At 41.7% G+C, this 23,340-nt stretch overlaps 1 protein-coding gene and 1 long non-coding RNA gene across 2 annotated transcripts; both read right to left on the reverse strand.

Annotated features, from left to right (window-relative positions):
- Positions 1–315: 315 nt before the first annotated feature.
- Positions 316–22,063, reverse strand: OXA1L (OXA1L mitochondrial inner membrane insertase). The gene is made up of 10 exons (XM_025919281.2): positions 21,922–22,063; positions 21,329–21,490; positions 20,400–20,613; positions 2,174–2,317; positions 1,836–1,921; positions 1,497–1,661; positions 1,221–1,325; positions 946–1,108; positions 780–860; positions 316–697 (listed from the first exon to the last, which is right to left on the reverse strand). The coding sequence occupies exons 1-10, from the start codon at positions 21,982–21,984 to the stop codon at positions 570–572; spliced, it is 1,311 nt and encodes a 436-aa protein (XP_025775066.2). The 5' UTR covers positions 21,985–22,063; the 3' UTR covers positions 316–569.
- Positions 9,207–19,314, reverse strand: LOC147580075 (uncharacterized). The gene is made up of 2 exons (XR_015252510.1): positions 11,120–19,314; positions 9,207–10,895 (listed from the first exon to the last, which is right to left on the reverse strand). It is a non-coding gene; the product is annotated as an uncharacterized LOC147580075 (long non-coding RNA).
- Positions 22,064–23,340: the final 1,277 nt, after the last annotated feature.

A 23,340-nucleotide genomic window follows, 5' to 3' on the forward strand; every position in this document is an offset into this window, starting at 1 on the left:
TAATGAAAACTGTCCCAGTCTTCTGCTTGTCTCTCAAGTCAGCTGTTGGAGGCTGATGAAACCAGTCTCTATGCGAGAGAGCACACCTAAGTTGCTCTAGCAAAATTTTAGGTTGTTAGATATCAACTCCTGTCCTTCGTACTGATCACTAAGAAATTGAGCACATCTACTTGAATATTTTATAGGATCCAAGATAAATAAATGGATGGAAAAATCCATGTATGAGGTAGGAGTTTAAGATCATAATGCCAGTTGACAACACTGAGGCACTTCCTAAGAGCATGGGCAGGAGCAATTACCAATCAATCTATCCTTCAGTTCATTTCCCTGTTTAATAAGTGTCAGAAAGCAGCATGGAGTACAGAGGTTTACTAATTCTGTGGATGGCAAGATCACTCGGCTCTTTTACACTTAGGGGTAAGAGTCTGTAGTGGAATCCACTTTTACAATGAAGATCTGTACAACGCCTCAGAGTTTCTAAGGCCTGGGGCAATGACTCCGCGTCAAATCTTGTTCTGAGGCTGAGCCTTTGAAGAGAGAGTTCCTACCAGTGTGAGCAGAGATGGAATTCAGCTGAGTGTGTCACGCCAGGGCTGCTTTGACTTTGGGTTGGCACTGCTGCTACTTGGGGTGCTGGGAGGCTGATTCTTTCCAGGCTGTAGCAGAGGGTTGTGGGTGAAGGTCTGTTGTAAGGGACCTAGGGCAAAAGAAAACAAATCTCAATGAACAAAGGAAAGGAAGAAACAAATCACAGAATTTAGCCTGAAAGGGCTATTTACCCCTGGCTGCTAGCTCTAAGTGATTCTGCATGCGTCGTTCGCGCTCTTGTAGCTGATGAGCCAGTTCAGCGTTCTTCCACCCTGTGTAAAGAGGAAGGCAGTTGGGCCTCTACCCATTTTTTGACTACTTTCCCCCAATCCTGTTATACTGAGGGCACACCCTTACCCTTTTTGAAGCTTTTGAAGAAGCCTTCCTGTGGAAGTAATTTGTCAGAGTCATGCACCACACGCTGGGGGATTTTAAGTATAGTCCGTACGGCTGGAATCCGGAGGCAAGACACCTGGCCCAGGGAAAACACATTGGAGGAGAGCCAATACATGAACACAGCCTGGATGAAAAGAAAGAGACAATACTCAGAAACTGTCATCTGTTACTAGCTCGATGGGAGATGGCAAGGCTAGGTGGAAGGGCTTGGAGCCAGTTCCTAAGCCATTACCTACCGTGGGGAAATGGATAGTTATGGGCAAGACTGCTAGGGGCATCACTCTGATTATATTTCTCATCCACTGAAGATCAGAACTTTGTACGCCAGTCTCAGCGCCTAACTGCCAAAAAAAATAAAAAAGGAGCAAATGCACATCAATTTTAAAGAATCTGGCACAGATTTCAACCCATCAATTCTACTTCTCCAAGGGGCAAAGAATGACCATTCTGCATAACTACTTTACCCCTACTCCCCACTTTGCAGACCTGGCACTTGGCCAGCCTGGGCTTACCTCAAGGACACCCCACATTGTAGCAGTTACTACCAGTGGTAATATGTAGGTGGGGTCAGACAGTGTGAGATCCTGGAACCATAGGAGGCCACCTGTCTGCAGGCTGGGCACAGGAAGGTTGGCCATTTCTCTCAAGGCAATGAAGAAGGAGATGAAGATTGGGGCCTAGTACAAAGGATAAACAGTGTCAGGACCCTTTAGCAAAGGAGACATTCTATTACTCCATTACTGAAAACTGTATCACCACCACTGCTTTTTCGGGGTCTAAGGCATGGGAAACACAGAGGAGGCTATCTGACTGGTATGGGATAAAATCAGAAGGAAAATGTTTTTGCTTACCTGAGTCAGAGGTAGAATAAGAGGTCTAAAGAGTTTAATATCATGCTTTTTCTGGTAAAATGTCATTTCCGAGGAGGCCTTGTAAACTGTGAACAAGGGGAAATTAATGGTTGGGCTAACAGTTACATCAGTGGAGGTCACTATCCTTACTATCTGGCCCATGAAATTTCTACCTGACCCTTGCTAGTCACTGCAAACATTAGGCCCAAGGAGCAGGTACATCTTTACAACTTGCCCACCTCTAGTAACTCCCGATTTTGGTCATTCCCTTCCCTCAGCAGAATGTCAGCAAAGTGCAAATGTGGTCTGCTCCTACGTGCATTCTGCAGTTGACTCACACTCAGCATGGTCTCCTGCCAACTTGGCCTCTCTGATTCGAGTGGAAAACTTCTGGATCTCTGGCAAGTGGTTGTGGATCTTGGCTGCTTCTCGTTGGCCCTTCACGATGAGAGGAAACACCAGGCATCGGGCAAGGACTGTACCTGGAAAACATACACTAGGACTGAAGTGAAATTAAAGCAGTTCTGCAGCTAGAAGGCTGAAGGTCTTTAGGTCCTCACTGAAAGACTCTTTCTTATTCCAGTCTTTTCAACACTGCGACTCTTGCTGGAGGAGCCCAAAACAAAGGGCAGGGATGACTTAGTTCCTTCAAGGCTTAGTCTTCTGCTTTGATATCACAATGTCTAGCATTAACTTCTGTAAGCAAATGGCCAGGAATACTGTTTATTTCCTTGAACAAAAGGAAGGTGACAGAAGATACTTCTCTAGATCAGTGGTTTCCAAACTCTTCTATTATCAATGGAACCCCCCACCCCCAACTCTTAGGTGTAGCCCCAATACACGTAACAGATAAAATTGAGCTGCTCTGGATGAGGGGGTAGTCTGGCTACAGAACTGTTCAAGCTCTGGCTTTTTCTTTCCTCAGAGGCACCATTATAGAACTCTGGGGCTCCCAGGAATAAAGTTTGAAAACCACTATCTTAGAAATCCCTAAGGTAGGAAGTAATTTGGTGGCCTACTGCTTTAGCTCCTATTTCTTTTCTTATATTTCCTATTTCTTGATAATTCCAACAAATACTTTATCTGTAGACAAGCAAGAGGGTCTGGGCTGAAAAAAGAGGGTGGTGGTGGTGGTAGTGGTAGCTGGGGGGGATATGGGCTTAGGCTTTATCAACGTTATGATGGCTGATGTGGAGTGGAAGAGAAGGGAAGCTAAGGATGAAACCAAGAATACTAGCCCTGAAGGAGGAGACCGAGAACTGGGCAAGGGCAATGGAAATGGTAAAATGTGGTCAGAAAGACTGGAAGAAAATCAGGAAAGATGATCGCAAAAGCCATGGGATAGATTTCAAGGTCTCAAGTGTCTAATACAGGACCTTGGTCCCAAGAGGTCAAAATGGAGGAGGAGGAAAGATCGTGAGCTTACATTCTCTCAAGGATATACCAAAATCTGTAACTACATATATAACTGTCTCTGAGAAAGAACTTCAGAGAGCAGAACAGATCTTATACAACTAAGGATATAAAGAAAAAGCCATTCTGAGCTGGATAGGAGGCAGAGACATGGTCTAGTCCGGAACCACAAGTGGGAGGGACTTCATAACCATAAAGGCTCTCCCTGTGAAATGAGGGGTCCAAGCCCCATATTAGGTTCCCAGGACTGGGGGACCTGCACTGGGAAGACAAGCCCCGTACAACATCTGGTTTTGATAACCAGCAAGGCTTATGTCTGGGAGAGCTGGAGTGCAATAGGAAACAGACTCTGCTTTTATTTTTTATTTAACAAAAATTTTTTTCCTTAATGTTTATTTATTTTTGAGACAGAGACGAGCGTAAGCAGGGGAGGGGCAGAGAGAGAGGGAGACACAGAATCCGAAGCAGGCTCCAGGCTCTGAGCTGTCAGCACAGAGCCTGACGCAGGGCTCGAACCCACGGACTGTGAGATCATGACCTGAGCTGAAGTCGGTTGCTTAACTGACTCAGCCACCCAGGCATCCCCAGACTCTGCTTTTAAAGGGTACAGCACAATCTCACTTGCTGAAGGTTCAGTGCAGAGGCAGCAGTTAGAAAAATGGGCTACACATGGAAGAGATCCACAGACTAATTTTAGGGCATGTGCTGGCAGGGCAGGGATCTGTTGGAACATTCTCTGCTGGTGGGCACCATTTCTGACATTCTCCATCTACTGTGCTAGCACCAGCTTGCTCAGCGCAACTCATGCACTGGCCAGGAGCCCCTCTTAAGTGGCTCCCTGCCCTCCCCCTCCCAACCAGCAGGTGGCCTCAGTCTGCACCAGAGCCACCCCCACCAAAAGGTCCCTGCCCTGCCTGCTAGAGCACCTGCAACAGCTGGGCTTGGTAGCCAGCTATGCTGGGGCCAAACCCTCACACCAGCCCACCCAACAGTAGTAGTAGCTGGGCCTCTCAGACAGGATGGGGGGCAGCTCTACTTACCAGCACACCTGAAGAAGCTGTGGCTGAGCCTTGTAGACAGCTGTGTCAGGGGACAGCTCTGCAAACCATTGAGTCTGCACCAACAGAGACCCAGCCACAGGAGAAGGGTACACACCACTCACACAAGGAACCTCTAGGGCACCTGGCTCAGGTGACCGGGGAGTTTGCACTACTGGACCTCACAGGACACCTTCTGCAAAAACTCATTCCTTCACAACCAGGAGACAGAAGTGATCTAACTAATATAAACACAGAGAGTTTAGGCAAAACGAAGAGCCAGAAAAGTATGTTCTAAACAAAAGAACAAGACAAAACCTCAGAAAAAGAACTAAACAAAGAAGAGATAAGCAATCTACCAGATACAAGGGTCTAAGTCATAAACATACTCACTGAACTCCAAAGAAAAATGGATGAACAGAATTTCAACAGAAACTATAAAATAGGGGCCAATGAGAGCTGAATACAATAACTAAAATAAAAAGTACATTAGAGGGAATCAATAGCAGATTAGGTGATGCAGAAGAATGAATCGGATATCTAGAAGATAGTGGAAATCACCCAATGGGAACAGCAAAAAGAAAAAAGAAAAATACTGAGGATGATTTAAGGAACCTCAGGGATATCAACTGTACTAACATTGGCATCATAGGGATCTCAGAAGAAAGAGGGAAAGGAACAGAAAACCTATTTGAAGAGATAATGGGTGAAAAATTCCCTAACCTGTTAAAGGAAACAGACATCCAACTCCAGAAAGCAGAGACAATCCCAAAAAAAGATGAACCCAAAAAGATGCACACTAAGACTAATTAATAAAAATTCCAATAGTTAAAGAATCTTAAAAGCAGCAAGAGGAAAACAACTACATACAAAAGAGCCCCCATAAGACTATTAGTTGATTTTTCAGCAAAAACTTTACAAGCCAGAAGGAGCACAATATATTCAAAGTGCCAAAAGGAAAAACTTACAACTGAGAATAGCCTACCCAGCAGAGTTATCATTCAGATTGAGGGAGAGATAAGGAGTTTCCCAGAGAAGCAAAAGCTAAAGAATTCATCAACACCAACTAGCCTTATAAGAAATACTAAACAGAATTCTCAAAACAGAAAAGGCTATAATTAGAAATAAGAAAATTATGAAAAAAAATCTCACTGGCAAAGGTAAACATATAATAAAGGGAGCAGATAACTGACTACAGACTTTAGTATGAAGGTTAAAAGACAAAAGTAATAAAATCACCTAGACCTACAATAATTAGTCAAGAGATACACAAAATATTAAATTCTAAGATATGTCAAAAACAATGTAGGAATTTTCAAGTCATTTTTTGTACCACCTACCCAAAGTATCATATAATTATTTCATAGGCTTTCTGAATAAAAGCTTTTAAAGCTTCAAAACAAAACAAAACAGACATCAAAATAAACTCCAAAAAACCCAAACACAAAAACCAAAACCTACAAAATGTGAGAAGGGGGACTAAAAATGTAGTGCTTTTAGAATGCACTTGAACTTAAAGCAACCATCAACTTAAAATAGACTGTTATATACATACAATGTTACATATGAACCTCATGATAACCACACAGCAAATACCTATAATATACACACAAAAATAAAGAGAAAGGTATACAAACATGACACTAAGGAAAGTCACCAAATTACAAGGGAAGAGAAAGATAGGAACAGAGAAGAACTACAAAAACAAGCAGAAATCAAAAAAATGGTAAGAAGTAAGGGCACCTGGCAGGCTCAGTTGGTAGAGCAAGTGACTCCTGATTTTTAGGGGGCTGTGAATTTGAGCCCCACATTGGGTGTAGAGATTACTTAAAAAAATGATAAAAAGTATATCTTTCAGTAATTACCTTGAGGGTAAATGAACTACATGTTCCAATCAAGACACAGGTGGCTGAATGGATTAAAAAAACAAGACTCGTCTATATGCTGCCTGTAAGAGACTCACATGTGATTCCTAAGGAGACAGACTGAAAGTGACGGAAAAACATATTCCATGGAAATGAAAAGAAAATTGGGGTAGCAATACTTGTATCAGACAAAACCGAGTGACAAAAAAGGGCATTACATAATGATAAAAGGATCAATCCAAAGAGAATATAACACTTGGAAATATTTATGCACCCAACACAGGGGCAGCTAAATATGTAACGGAAATGTTAACAGACAAAAAGGAAGAAATTGACACTTATACAATAAAGGTAGGGGACTTTAACATCCCTTTTACATCAATGGATAGACTGTCCAGACAGAAAATCCATAAGGAAACAGTTGCTTTAAACAACACATAAGACCAGAGACTTAATAGATATATACAAAGCATTCCATTCCCAAACAGCAGAATACAGGGGTACCTGGCTGGCTCAATCAGAAAAGCATGCGACTCCTTGGGAATGCAAGCTGGTGCAGCCACTCTGAAAAACAGTATGGAGGTTCCACAAAAAATTAAAAATAGAACTACCCTACGACCCAGCAATTGCACTACTAGGTATTTATCCAAGGGATACAGGTGTGTTGTTTCGAAGGGGCACATGCATCCCAATGTTTATAGCAGCACTATCAACAATAGCCAAGGTATGGAAAGGGCGCAAATGTCCACTGATGGAGGAATGGATAAAGAAGATGTGGTTGTGTGTGTGTGTGCGTGCGTGCGCGCACGCACACGCACACACACACATATACACATACAATGGAGTATTACTTGGCAATCAAAAAGAATGAAATCTTGCCATTTGCAACTATGTGGATGGAACGAGAGGGTATTGTGCTAAGCGAAATTAGAGAAAGACAAATATATGACTTCACTCATGAGGACTTTAAGATACAAAACAGATGAACATAAGGGAAAGGAAGCAAAAATAATATAAAAATGGGGGGGGACAAAAACATGAGACTCTTAAACATGGAGAACAGACAGGGTTACTGGAGGGGTTATGGGAGGGTGGATGGGCTAAATGGGTAAGGGGCATTATGGAATCTACTCCTGAAATCACTGTTGCACTATATGCTAACTAACTTGGGTGTAAATTAAGAAAATAAATAAAATTTAAGAAAAAAAAAAAAGAATGGCAAAAAAAAAAAAGAGCATTAACTCTTGATCTTGAGGTTGAACCTCATGTTGGGTGTAGAGATTACTAAAAATAAATAATAAACCTTAAAACAATATTAAAACAACAACACAACAGTCCCCAGACAGCAGAACACACATTCTTTTCAACTGCACATGGGACATCCTCCAGGATATATGTTAAGCCACAAACCAAGTCTTAATGAACTGAAAACTAAAATCATATCAAGCATCTTTTCTAACAACAATTGTATGACACTAAAAATCAATTACAAGAGGAAAAATGGAAAAGCCAAACATGTGGAGGCTAAACTACATGCTACTAAACAACCAGTGGGTCAAGGAGGACCTTGAGATAAATGAAGATGGAAACACAATAGTCCAAAATCTATAAGATGCAGCAAAAGCAGTTGAAAAAGGGCAGCTTAGATAGTAAAGACTTACCTTAGGAAACAAGAAAAATCTAAAACAATCTAACCTTACAGCTAAATGAACTAGAAAAAGAACAAAGCCCATGGGCTCCTGCATAGCTCAATTGGTTAAGTGTCTGACTTCAGCTCAGGTCATGGTCTTGCGGTTTGTGAGTTCAAGCCCCGTGTCGGGCTCTGTGTTGACAGCTCAGAGCCTGGAGCCTGTTTTGGATTCTGTGTTTCCCATCTCTCTCTGTCCCTCTCCTGCTCATGCTCTGTGTCTTTATCTCTCAAAAATAAATAAACATTAAAAAAAAAAAAAAAAAGAACAAAGCTCAGAATTAGTAGAGGGAAGGAAATAATAAAGATTACAGCAGAAACAAATGAGATAGATTAAAAAAGCAATACAGAAGATCAACAAATCTAAGGGATGGTCTTTTTTTTTTTTTTAATATTTTATTTTTATTTTTGAGAGACAAAGCATGAGCGGGGGAGGGCAGAGAGAGAGGGGGACACAGGATCCAAAGCAGGCTCCAGGCTGAGCTGTCAGCACAGAGCCCGATGCAGGGCTAGAACTCACAAACCGCGCATCATGACCTGAGCTGACATCAGATGCTCAACCGATTGAGCCAACCAGGTGCCCCAAGAGGTGGTCTTTTAAAAAGAGAAACAAAATTGGGGCGTCTGGGTGGCTCAGATGGTTAAACGCCCAACTTTGGCTCAGGTCATGATCTCGTGATTTGTGAGTTCGAGCCCCACTCCAGTCTCTGTGCTGACAGCTGAGCCTGGAGCCTGATTCAGATTCTGTGTCTCCCCCTCTGCCCCTCCCTCGCTTGCACTCACTCTCCCTCTCTCTTAAAAATAAATACACATTAAAAAAAGAAAAAAAAAAGATAAAACAAAATTGATAAACTTTAGCCAGACTCATCAAGGAAAAAAAAAGAGAGGGCCCAAATAAAATCAGAAATGAAACAGAACAATCCATACCACAGAAACACAAAGGATTATAAGACACTATTATAAAAAATATATGCCAACAAATGGGACAACCCAGAAGAAACATACAATCTTCTGAGACTAAATCAAGAAGAAATAGAAACTCTGGACAGACTGATTACTAGTAATGAAATTGAATTGTGAATCAAATTACCAACAAACAAAAGTCCGCAGATCAGACAGCTTCACAGGTATATTCTACCAAACATTAAAGAAGAGTTTATACCGATCTTTCTCAAACTATTCCAAAAAACTGAAGAGGAAGAAAAAAAGCTTTCAAACTCATTCTATAAGGCCAGTATTACCCTGATACCAAAGACATCACAAAAAAAAAGAAAACTGCAGGTCAATATCCCCGATGAACATATATGTAAAAATCCTCAACAAAATATTAGCAAACCAAATGCAACAATACATTAAAAGGATCACACACTATGATCAAGTGAGATTTATTCCAGGAATGCAAGGATGGTTAAATATATGCAAACCCATCGATGTTGACACACATTAACAAAAAGAATAAAAATCATCTCAAAAGATACAGAATAGGCATTTGATGATAATTTCAAAATCCATTTATGATTAAAAACTCTTGGGGCACCTGGGTTGCTCAGCTGGTTAAGCATCCGACTTTGTTTGGCTCAGGTCATGATCTCATGGCTCATGAGTTTGAGCCTTATGTCAGGCTCTGTGCTAACAGCTCAGAGCCTGGAGCCTGCTTCAGATTCTGTCTCCCTCTCTCTCTCTCCACCCCTCTTTCACTCATGCTGTCTCAAAAACAAATAAACATTAAAAAAATTTTTTTTAAATGTTTTAAAAAAGTCTCAAAAAAGTAGGTATAGAGGGAATATACCTCAACATGATAAAGGTCATCTATGACAAATCCTCAGCTAACATACTGAATAGTGAAAAACTGAAAGCTTTTCCTCTAAGATCAGGAACAAGACAAGGATGCCCATTCTCTTTGCTTTTAACAATATGAGATGCACCTTGGAGATGTTGCAGTTTTGGTTCTAGACTACCAGTAAAGTGGTTATCACAATAAAGAGAGTCAAATGCATTTACTCGTTTCTCAGTGCATATAAAAGTTATGTTTATACTATGCTGTAGTTTATTAAGTGCAATAGTATTATGTCTAAAAAAATAATATACATACCTTAAAAGTACTTTATTGGGGCACCTGAGTGGCTTAGTTGGTTAAGCATCCAACTTCAGTTCGGGTCATGAGCTCATGGTTTGTGGGTTTGAGCCCCATGTCGGGCTCACTGCTTTCAGTGCAGAGCCCACTTTGGATCCTCTTTCCCCTACTTCTCTCTGCCCCTCTCCCACTTGCACTCTCTTGCTCTTAAAAATACATAAACATTAAAAAAAAAAAAAGGTACTTTATTGCTAAAAAATGCTATCATCTGAGCTTTCAGCAAGTTATCTTTTGGCTCCTGGAGGGTCTTGCCTTGATACTGATGGATGGCTGCTGACCAGGTGGTTGCTGAAAGCTGGAGGTGGCCGTGGCAATTTCTTAAAAAAGACGGCAGTGAGGTCTGCTGCACCAATTGACTCTTCCTTTTATGAATTTCTCTGTAGAATGCAATGCTGTTTGATAGCATTTTATCCACATTAGAACTTTCAAAATTGGAGTCAATCCCTGCTACTGCTTTATCACCTAAGTCTGTGTAATATTCCAAATCCTTTATCATTTAACAGTCTTCATAGTATCTGCACCAGGAATAAATCCATCTCAAGAAACCACTTTCTTTGCTCTTCATAAGAAGCAACTCCTTATCTATTCAAGTTTTATCATGCGACTGCAGCAATTCAGTCACATCTTGAGGCTCCCTTTTAGTTTTCTTGCTATTTCTATCTTATCTGCAGTTACTTCCTCCATTGAAGTCTTGACCCCCTCAAAGTCATCCATGAGGACTGGAATTGGAACTTATATCATACTCTTATTAATGTTGGTATTTTGACCTTTTCTCATGAATCGTGAATGTTTTTTATGGCATCTAGGATGGTGAATCCTTTCCAAAAGGTTATCAATTTACTTTGCCCAGATCAGAGGAACCACAATCTATGGCAGCTTTAGCTTTACAAAATGTATTTCTTAAAAATTATGACTTAGGGGCGCCTGGGTGGCGCAGTCGGTTAAGCGTCCGACTTCAGCCAGGTCACGATCTCGCGGTCCGTGAGTTCAAGCCCCGCGTCGGGCTCTGGGCTGATGGCTCAGAGCCTGGAGCCTGTTTCCGATTCTGTGTCTCCCTCTCTCTCTGCCCCTCCCCTGTTCATGCTCTGTCTCTCTCTGTCCCAAAAATAAATAAACGTTGAAAAAAAAAAATTATGACTTAAAATTACTCCTTAATCCATGGGCTGCAGAATGGACGTTGCATTAGCAGGCATGATAACATCAGTCTTGTATACCTCCATCAGAGCTCTTCGGTGACCAAGTCCATTGTCAATGAGCAATATTTTGAAACGAATCTTTTTTTCCTAAGGACTAGGTCTCAATGGTAGGCTTAAAATATTCAGTCCATGTTGTAAACTGATGTGCTGTCACCCAGGCTTTGTTGTTCTATTTATAGAGCACAGGCAGGGTAGATTTAGCATAATTCTTCAGGGCCTTGCAATTTTCAAAATGGGAAATGAGCACTGGCTTCAACTTAAAAGGATTAAAACAATTTTTTAAATGTTTATTTTTGAAAAAGAGAGAGGGGCGCCTGGGTGGCTCAGTCGGTTTAGCATCCGACTTGGGCTCAGGTCATGATCTCATGGTCTGTGAGTTCCAGCCATGCGTCAGGCTCTGTGCCGACAGCTCAGAGCTTGGAGCCTGCTTCGGATTCTGTGTCTCTGTCTCTGCTCCTCCCCAGCTTGGACTCTCTCTCTCTCAAAAATAAATAAAATATTTAAAAATATACATAATGAAAATAAAAAGAGAAAAGAGTGTGAGTGGGGGAGGGGCAGAGAGAGAGGGAGGACACAGAATCTGAAGCAGGCTCCAGCCTCCAAGCTGTCAGCACAGAGCTGATGCAGGGCTCAAACCATGAGATCATCACCTGAGCCCAAGTCGGAAGCCTAACTGACTGAGCCACCCAGCCACCAAAGGGTGTCTTGCCTCCCAGTTGGGAAATCGAACCAGGTCTCCTACATGACAGGTGGGGATACTCACCGCTATACTAACAAGGACAGCTCAACTTAAAGCCATCAGTTGTATTAGTTCCTAACAAGAGTCTGCCTGTCCTTTGAAGATAGACATTGACTTCCCTCTAGCTGTGAAAGTCCTAGATGACATCTTCTTCCAATATAAGGCTTCTCATCCATGTTGAGAATCTGTTGGTTAGTGTGATGACTTTTGCCTTCCTCACTAAATTTAATAATTTCTAGCTTTTATGGTGAGACATGTGACTATTCCTTTCACTTGAACAATGAGAGGTCACGGTAGGGTTATTAACCCTAATTTCAGGCCTAATTTCAATATTGTTGTGCCCTGGGAAGGCCTGAAGAAAGGGAGAGAGATGGGGGAATGGCTGGTTGGTAGAATAGTCAGAACACACACATTTATTGATTACATTCTCTGTCATATATGGGTACAGTTTGTGACACTCCAAAACAATTACAATGGTGGGGTGCCTGGGTGGCTCAGTCGGTTAAGCGTCCGACTTCAGCTCAGGTCACGATCTCGCGGTCCGTGAGTTTGAGCCCTGTGTCAGGCTCTGGGCTGATGGCTCAGAGCCTGGAGCCTGCTTCCGATTCTGTGTCTCCCCCTCTCTCTGCCCCTCCCCCGTTCATGCTCTGTCTCTGTCTGTCTCAAAAATAAATAAACGTTAAAAAAAAAATTAAAAAAAAAAATTACAATGGTAACATCACAAAACACTGTAACAAATATAATAAAAAAGTTTTAAGTATTGTGAGAATTACCAAAATGTGACACAGAGACAGGAAATGAGCAAATGCTGTTGTAAAAATGGCACTGATAAGACTTGCAAGATGCAGGGTTGCCACAAACCTTCAATATGTAAAAAATGCATTATCCACAAAGTGCAATAGAGTAAGTTATACCTGTACTGGAAGTCCTACCACAGCAATAGATGAGAAAAAGAAATAAAAGCCATCCAAACTGGAAAAGAAGCAAAACCATTAGTATTTGCAGATGACACATTACTATATACAGAAAACCCTAAAGACTTTATCCAAAAATGATCAGAATAAATGAATTCAGTAAATCTGCAGGATACAAAATTAATACTGAGGAACAAATTTAACCAAGGAGGTGAAACACTTGTACTCTGAAAACTATAAGACACTGATTATAGAAACTGAAGGCAATACAAATAATGGAAAGATATACTGTGTTTATGGACTGAATTAATACTATTAAAATGTCCATACTACCGGGCTTCCTGTCTAAGGTGGCAATGTAGGAAGACACTGAACTCACCTCCTACATGGACACACCAAATCTACACCTATTTACAAAGCAATTCCTCCTGAAGAACTGAGGGCTGACTGAACAGCTTCTGCACAACGGAAGATAGATCACATAGAGAAAGGCAAGAGAGATGGACACACACTAACGAAGGGAACCTCCACGCCCCAGCACTGTGAACCGCAGTGGGGAGGGACTGCATTGAGGGATCACAAGCAGTTTCTTCTACCCTGGGCACACAAAAAAAGCAGCAGTATGAAAGAGCAACTGGCTGGCTCAGTCAGTAGAGCATGAGACTCTTGATCTCAGGGTGGTGAGTTTGAGCCCTACACTGGGGGTAAATTACAATCGATTAATCAATCAGCAACTAAATTACAAAGCAACTGGCTTTAGAACCCTGCCAAACAGTGGAGAGATGCTGGAACTCTCTCTAGCACTGAGGGGCTGGAGAATGTCAGAGTTTACATTGTCCTTCCACCTTGATAGCACTGATGGGAGGCAGGGTCTAGGTGCCATAGCTGGCCTGCTGCCGCACGAGCCCCAGGACACTAACCCATACCAACCCTGGATAATCTAGGTTACAGAAAAAATAAAAGCTGTGGTTTAAAAAGGTTCCAGTTGTAGAACTCCGCCAAATGACAGGGCAGCTGCTGGAACTCTCTTCAGGTCAGTGGGGCTTGCGAGTGCCACAATTTATGTTCCCTTTCCACCTTGATCGCATGGACAGGAGCCAAGTCTGAGTACCCTAGCCAGCCTACCTCTTCAGTGAGCCCCAGGATCTTAGCCCGTAACAGTCCAAGCCATCCCACCAAAGCAGCCCTTGTGTGGCACATGGTAGTTAGTGCTTACTATACTTCCAGTTGTCTGGCCAAGGTGCCATAGGCACAAAGTAGCCTGAAACATCCCAGACCTGCAACACTTCAGCTTCAGAGGACTTCCTAGGGCATCCCTGGTGCAGAGTGCTCTGGGACCTCCCAGCACATGCTTGCTTTGCCTCCACCCATCCTGCCAGGGTGCTCCCTGTGTGGAACTCCCCAAGAACTTCCCTCCCCCAGCCTAAATCCACTTTAGCTTCAGCTGTCCTGCTGGGACACCCTCTGTGTGAAGAACTTTAAGAAGATTGAGATCATCTTTTCTGACCACAAGAGTATGAAACTAAACCCCAAAACCCCCACAAACACGTGGGGGCTAAAACATGCTACTGAACAACAAATGAAATCAAAGACGATATGAAAAATACCTTGAGATTAGTGAAAATGAAAACATAATGGTTCAAAATCTTTGGAACAAATATCTTTAGAAGCAAAAGTAGTTCTAAGAGGGAAACTTACAGCGATACAAGAAAAAAGAAAAATTTCATATGATCTAACCTTACACCTAAGTGAACCAGAAAAAAAGAGACCAAAATTAGTAGAAGGAAGGAAATAATAAAGATCAGAGCAGAAATAAATGAAATGGAGACTGAATAAAAATGATAGAAAAGATCAGTGAGGGGCGCCTGGGTGGCTCAGTCGATTAAGCGTCTGACTTCGGCTCAGGTCATGATCTCGTGGTTCATGAGTTCAAGCCCCACACTGGACTGTGTGCTGACAGCTCAGAGCCTGAAGCCTGCTTCAGATTCTGTCTCCGTCTCTCTCTGCCCCTTCCCCACTCATGCTCTGTTTCTTTCTCAAATATAAATAAAACATTAAAAAAAAAATTAAAAAAAAAAAGATCAGTGAAATCAAGAATTGGTTCCTTGAAAAGATAAACCAAATTAATAAACCTTTAGCCGGACTCATCACAAAGAGGATCTAAATAAATAAAATCAGAAATGAAAGAGAATAATACTACACACACACACACACACACACACACACACACACACACACACTGGAGTATTACTTGGCAATGAAAAAGAATGAAATCTTGCCATTTGCAACTACGTGGATGGAACTAGAGGGTATCATGCTGAGTGAAATTAGAGAAAGACAAATATATGACTCCATTCATATGAGGACTTTAAGAGACAAAACAGATGAACATAAGGGAAGGGAAGCAAAAATAATATATAAAAACAGGGAGGGGGACAAAACATAAGAGACTCTTTAATATGAAGAACAAACAGGGGGCTACTGAAGGGGTTGAGGGAGGGGAATGGGCTAAATGGGTAAGGGTCATTAAGGAATCTACTCCTGAAATCATTGTTGCACTATATACTAATTTGGATGTAAATTAAAAAAAATTAAAAAAAAAAAAAAGAGAATAATAGCACAGAAACACAAAGGATTGTAAAACATTACTATAAATAATTACATGCCAACATTATATGGGACAACCTGGAAGAAATAAATTCCTAGAAACATACAATCTTCCAATACTGAATCAGGAAGAAATAGAAAATCTGAACAGACTGATTACTAGTAATGAAATTGGCAATCAAGCTCCCAAAAAACAAAAGTCCAAGACCAGAGAACTTCATAGGTGAATTTTACCAAACATTTAAAGAAGAGCTAATCTTATCCTTCTTAACCTATCCTTCTTAAACTATTCAAAAAACTGAAGACGAAGGGAAGCGTTCCAAACTCATTCTATAAGGCCAGTATTACCCTGATACCAAAACCAAAGACGCTACAAAAAAAACACTACCTGGCCGCTATCTGTGATGAACACAGATGCAAAAAAACCTCAACAAAATATTACCGAATCGCATTCAAGAATACATTAAAAAAAAAAAAAGTTTATTTACTCATTTATGAAAGACAGCCAGTGAGTAGGGGAGGGGCAGGAGAGGGAGACAGAGCATCCCAAGCAGGCTCTGTGCTGTCAACGCAGGGCTCAAACTCACAAAATGTGAGATTATGACCTGAGCCGAAATCAAGAGTCAGATATTTCCCCAACTGAGCCACCCAGGCACCCCAAGAACTTTTGCTTTAAGATTAGGAACATGCCAAGTATGTCCCCTCTTGCCAACTGTATTCAACACAGCACTGGACATTCTAGCCACAGCAATCAGATAAAAAAAAGAAATAAAAGGCATCTAAATCAGTAAGGAAGAAGTAAAACTGTCACTATTTTCAAATGACATACATAGAAAAACCTTAGAACTCCACTAAAAAAAATGATTACAAGTAATATATGAAAATTAATAAATGAAAATAAAGCTGCAAGATACAAAATTAACATACAAAAATGTCTTGCATTTCTACAGACTAATTATGAAGTAGCAGAAAGAGAAATTAAGAAACAACTCCATTTACAACTGCACCAAAAAGAATAAAATATCTAGGGATAAATTTAACTAAGCAAGTGAAAGACCTGTCTGAAAACTGTAGAAGACTGATGAAAGAAACTGAAGACAACACAAATAACTAAAAAGATACACCATGCTCATGGATTGGAAGAAAACTGCTAAAATGTCCATACACCCAAAGCAATCTACAGATGCAATGCAATCCCTATCAAATAAAATACCAATTACATTTTTCACACTAGAAGAATTCTAAAATTTGTATGGAACCACATAAGACCTTAAATAGCCAAAACAATCATAAGAACAAAAATGAAAGTATCACAATCCCAGATTTCAAGATCTATTACAAAGTTATAAAACAGTAGGTACTGGCACAAAAACAGACACATAAACTAATGGGCATACAATAGAATCCAGAAATAAACCTACATTTACATGGTCAATTAATCTTTGACAAAGGTGGCAATGGAGAAGAGACAGCCTCTTTAATAAACGGTGTTGTTAAAATTGGACAGCCACATGCAAAAGAATGAAACTGGAATCACTCTCCGACACCATATACAAAAATAAACAAAACTAGATTAAAGACTTCAATATGAGACCAGAAGCCATAAAATTCCTAGAAGAAAATATAGGCAGTAAATTTTTGGACATCAGCTTTAGCAGTATTTTTCTGGGTATGTCTTCCCAGGCAAGAGAAATAAAAGCAAAACAAACTATTGAAACTACACCAAAACAAAAAGTTTTTGCACAGTGAATGAAACCATCAACAAACCAAAAAGGTAAACTACTGAATGGGAGAAGATATTCGCAAATGATATAGTCAATAAGGGGTTAATATCCAAAATAAAGAACTTCTACAACTCAATATCCAAAAAACAGTACAATTAAAAAATGGGTAGAGGCCCTGAATAGGCATTTCTACAAACACATGCAGATGGCCAACAGACAAATGAAAACGTGCTAGGGGTGTCTGAGTGGCTCAGTGGGTTAGGCATCTGACTCTTGATTTCGGCTCAGGTCATGAAATCAAGATTCGTGAGTTTGAGCCCCTTGTTGGGCTCTACCCTGACAGCGCAGAGCCCGCTTGGGATTCTGTCTCCCTCTCTCTCTCTCTCTGCCCTTCCCCTGCTTGCTCTTTTTCTCTCTCCCTCTCAAAAATAAATAAGTATTAAAAAAACAACAACAAAAAAGAGACAGAGGGGTGCCTAGGTAGCTCAGTTGATTAAGTGGCTGACTTGGTTTCAGCTCAGGTCATGATCTCATGGGTTTATAAGTTTGAGCCCTGTATTGGGCTCTATGCTGACAGTGCAGAGCCTGCTTGGGAGTCTCTCTCTGCCCCTCCCCCCTCTCAAAAATAAAATATACAAACATAAAAAAAAAAGAAAACATGCTAAACATCACTAATCATCAGGGAAATGCAAATCAGAGCCAAAATGAGTTATCACCTCAACATCTGTCAGAATGGCTAGAATAAAAAAGAAGTGTTGATAAGGATGTGGAGAAAAGAAACTCATCGTGCACTGCTGGTGAGAATGTAAAATAGTACAGCCACCGTGGAAAACAGCATGGCAGTTCCTTAAAAAACTAATAATAGAAATACCATATGATCTAATCATCCCACTGCTGGGGATTTACCCAAAGAAAATGAAAACAGTACTTCAAAAATATATATACACCCCTAAGTTCATTGCAGCATTATTTACAACAGCCAAGATATGGAAGCAACTGTCCATTCATAGGTGAATGGCTAAAAAAGGTGTAGTGTATACACACACAGCAGAATATTATGCAGCCATAAAAAAGAATGAGATCTTGCCATTTGTGACATGGATGGACCTACAGGATATTATGCTATGTATAGGCAGAAGGAGAAAGACAAATACAGTATAATTTCACTTATATGTGGAATCTAGAAAACAAACAGACCCGTAGATATAGAGAACAATCTGGATGTCAAAAGGGAGGGGGTTGGCAGAGATGGGTAGAATAGGAGATGAAAAGGCACAAACTTGGGGCACCTGGGTGGCTCAGTCGGTTAAGTGTCCAACTCTTTTTTTTTTTTTTTTAAGTTTATTTATTTTGAGAGAGACAGAGCACAAGTTGGGGACAAGCAAAAGAGAGGGGGACAGAGGATCCAAAGCGGGCTCCTCACCGATAGCAGAAAGCCTGATGCAGGGTTCAAACCCATGAACCAGCAGATCATGACCTGAACCGAAGTCAGATACTTAACCGACTGAGACACCCAGGTGCCCCTAAGCATCTTGCATTTGCCTCAGGTCATGATCTCATGGCTTCTGAGTTTGAGCCCCACAATAGGCTCTGTGCTGACAGCGAGGAGCTTGCTTGTGTTCCCCCCTCCCGCCCCCCACTTGCTCTCAAAATAAGTAAATTAATTAATTAAATGGTACAAACTTCCAGGGGTGCTATGTTGGCTCAGCTGGTAGAGCATGCGACTCTTGATCTCGGGGTTGTTGAGTTTGAGCCCTGAGATCAAGAGCTGCATGCTATACCGACTGAGCCAAGTATTGCTTAAATAAATAAAAAACAAAGGTACAAACTTCCAGTTATAAATAAAGAAGACATAGGTATGCAATGTACAGCACAGGGAATATAGTTAATAACACTGTAAACAACTTTATATGGTGACATTGTGGTCACTTCATAAGGTATAAATGTTGAATCACTATGTTGTACACCTGAAACTAACATAATATTGTGTACCAACTACACTCCAATAGAATAAACTGGGGGAGAAAGTCTAACACAGAAAGGCTGAATATGAAAAGAAATATGGGCTTAGCTGATGTCACAGACAGTTAAAATGAGGTGTTATTAATAAGTCAGATTGTTGAGTGTCAAAGAGTGGAAAGAAGTCCACTGCATGCAGGATAGTCTTTTTTTTTTTTTTTTTTAATTTTTTTTTCAACGTTTATTTATTTTTGGGACAGAGAGAGACAGAGCATGAACGGGGGAGGGGCAGAGAGAGAGGGAGACACAGAATCAGAAACAGGCTCCAGGCTCTGAGCCATCAGCCCAGAGCCCGACGCGGGGCTCGAACTCACAGACGGTGAGATCGTGACCTGGCTGAAGTCAGACGCTTAACCGACTGCGCCACCCAGGCGCCCCTGCAGGATAGTCTTTTAAAATAACAGCTATGAAAGGAGAAAGAACAAAGGATGAAGGGACTTTTTCCTCAAGAAATACATGGTATGTTTGAACATGTTTATATTTTCAGAATAGGGCAGTAAAAAGACACAAGAGACAGGATGATCTCTGGCGCACGGTGTAGGAAGAAACAGAATTTATAGTCTTCGCCTACAGGAGGAACAATGTGGGCATCTTCCACTTTGGGGGGTTTTAAGTGCCTGGCCTGACCTTCTATTCACCTAAACCAGGGCAGCTTCATCACTGTTAACAAGGTCTCCTTAATCTAACCCCATGCTCACATTCAAATATCTACATTTCTTGAATCTCAGATGATCTAGTGATTTGATAATACCTGTTAGGGAAAGATAAGTAGAGTGTATCTAAGTATCAAGAATCTCTCTCACCTGAGTCATCTCCTTTTCTGACCCCTAAACTTCTGCAACTACAGTTGACCTTTGAACAACAGGGGTTTGAACCGCATGGGCCCCCTCATACAGGGATTTTTTTTTTTTAATAGCACTGTAAATGTATTTTCTCTACCTTACTTTATTGTAAGAATATAATATAGAATACATATAACACACAAAATATGTATTAGTTGTTTATGTTATCAGTAAGGCTTCTAACAGTTGGCTTTTAGCAGCTAAGTTTTGAGAAGTGAAAAGTTATACATGGATTTTCAACTGTTGAGTGGGGCTGGCACCCCTAACCCCCAGGTTATTCAAGGGTCAGCTGTAATCCCTCCCATCCACGTACAGAACTGCTATCTTTAAAGTTCTACTTCTAAGTTCCCATTTCCTCTACCCTTGACCAGGATGTATTCCCCTTACATGCAGCAATGGCCCCCCACCAAGGTAGGCCCAGGTTAACATGCATAAATTCCAGTAAGTTCTGAATTAGTCCCACTGGGGTGTATGACCCCAGCCCCAGTTCAGCGAAGCTCTGTTCTGCAGCAGTTTGGATTACATCTGCAGTCTCTCCAGAAGCCACCTCCGTTATGGCTGTGGGTGGGGGAGTTGCAGGAATGACAGGAGGGGCCTGAACCTGTGCAAAAGGAAGCCATGTGTAATACTCAGTAGGGGGGACATAAGAAATCACAGGTCCCCTAAAATAATAACTAATATCAAATCAGGTTGTTCTATTGACTTTCTATTTCTCATTCTCCCAGGTTAGTCTACAGTGTACATGGAATTCAAAGCTTAAAAAGGACATTTTACTTTCTCCTCTAGGCAGGAAGATAAGTTACTTAGAGTAAGATTTCATGGCTTCTCTTCCTATTAGGAAGTTATTTCTTCTATCAGTGTTTTCCAAACTTCAGTCATTTGAGCATCACTGGCATGATTTTGCAGATACTGAAACTATCAAAATTTTTACTTAAAACAATTTAGTTTTTAAGACCAAAATATTTACTTGGTCTCACCATCAGAAATATTAATAGCCATGAAGTCCTTGATTTGCAAGTTATAACTTTTCTAATATACACGCACACCTGGAATCACATCTAAACCATCAGTGGCTTGCCACCATTATGGCAAACAATGCCTTGTATAGCACTTAAATCTCTCCTGCTGTACTGTCAGTCATTTCCCCACTGACTTGAAAATCTATCCCAGGCAGAGATACTACCATTTTGGGGAGCTGTGTGGAGTGTGGCCAAGAACTCTTTGCCACATTCCCTCTCCATGTAGTTAAAACAAAACAGAAACAAATCAACCAACAAACCCTACTCCTAACGTCGCAGGGACTAATCGCCTCTTACCTGGGCTTCTGAGAACAAGATCACAGAGGTACTGAGGCCCCGTGGGCCAGGGGCCGCGAGGAGGACATAGTGCGGGCGCTCGCAGCACCGGCCGGCTGGGAAGAGGTGCCCCGCGGTCAGCGGTTTTCGGGGCCAATGTGAGGGCCCTGCGACGCTGTGGAACTGAGAGGGTAAAAGGAGGATGGGGCCCTCTTATCGGAGCAGATGTCGTTCATCATGCTCATTTGCCACGAAGCAGGCAGCCCGCCACCACAGGTGAGGGCACTGCTACTCTCCGCGCGCAGATGGCTGGCCCGAAGGCATGCAACTTGTTGAGTCCTGGTTCTCAGTTACCACAGACCCACCCGGGAGCACAGAGGTCGAGGCTAAGGTTTCCGTGGCAGGGGTGACAACGGGTCCCGTGAATAGTTAACTATACGCGGCCGCTGAGGCCGCACGGCCGGGGCCGTAACCCTCCCGCGTCCTCAGGCGAGCCGAGGTCAAGAGAGACAGGTCCTGGTGGGCAGGTCATGCTGTCCCTGGCACAAGCTGTCTCGGGCTCGGGCCACAGGGACAGGGTAGCATTCGGGCGCTCAGCCCTGGGGCATCCTTACCTGACGCTGTGGCCGTAACAGGCGAAGAAGCTCCCGGCGTCCGCACATCAATCCCATCGCCATTTTGCCGGGAAGAAGCCTTGCGCTCGCGCCTGCGCACTCAGAACTTTAGCCTCGCGGGAAGAGGCCCTTTTGGAAATGGGCTTGAAGCCAGAGCTATTGCCACGATCAGGTGGTAAACGGGACTGAAACCTGGCGGCCATATTTGAAGTGGGTACGAAGACGCTAAGGGTCCTTTTAATAAGATCGTGCAGTGTTTTCAGGGCTTTGAAAGATTTAAATTAAGAGCCCCGGGAGAGGCGGTCTGGTAGTGACTGCAAATCTTGGGGCTTGGGCTCTTTTCCTCCGTCTCGTAAATCCGCGATTCACCTCTGATTTGTAGAGTTAAAAAATAGCTTCGAGACAGTCTTGGCTGTGCTTGGCGTAGATTTTTCCTGCCCAGTGATGTTCGACTTTTATTGCTAGATAATATTGTAATTGCAGATTAAGTGAAATGTGAGGATAGTCTGGCGTCTGACAAAAATGGAGGGAAGGCAATTTATAGGAAGGAAATATTTTCCTCCCAGATAAAGAGACAAAGCTTCAAGAGGGGACTCTACCTTTCACCTTTCCCTTCCTTAAGTGGGGTTGCGTGTGGATCATCTGATGACCATGAGGGGACAAATCTAAAGATGAGAAACTAACGTGTTGAAGATGATGGTATGGAAAGAGAGAAAAACCCTGAATACTTGGTGATGTCATTCAGGTACCAAGCTTGGTACCACCTGTATCTAGACTGCTGTATAAGATAATTAAAGGTCTTTATTGTCCAGACTCTAAATCTCTGTTGCTTGGGTGTTTGCTTCTTAAAGCTGAAAGCATTCCTAAAGTTATATGAGGTGAAATTCTCTCCCTAAGGAAAAAAAGTTCTGCTCAGAAAGGTAGAAGTTGGGTTACAGTTGAATGCTTACAACTTCTTTCAAATTACAGAGTGCTTTTTGAATAACATAGTTTGGAAAGATACAGTAGCCAGATATTATTTCAGTCACTATTATTTGGGGATGATTATGAATGCACCATACAGAAATGGTAAAAATAGGCAAAAAGAAAAAAATACAATCCAGATTTAGTAATAAGTAGGGGTTATGCCCTATCAATCACATATGTTGGGTACTATTGTAAATAAGATTTTAAAGGTTACTTTAAAAAATACAGTTAGAGGTGATGACAAATATACAACTACAGGACACTTGGGGAAATAAAAACCCAAACCGATACTTTGGTGGCCCCAAATGAACCATCTGTCACAGTATTTGCATCCTTGTATAGTCTTGTACAACCACTATGGAAAATAGTATGGAAGTTCCTCAAAAAATTAGGAACTACCATAGAATCCAGCATTTCCATGTTTGGGAATATATCTGAAGGAAACAGAAACAC

Source organism: Puma concolor, chromosome B3 (genome assembly GCF_028749965.1).
Source record: "Puma concolor isolate L17-30 chromosome B3, mPumCon1.1.hap2, whole genome shotgun sequence".
NCBI lineage: Eukaryota > Metazoa > Chordata > Mammalia > Carnivora > Felidae > Puma > Puma concolor.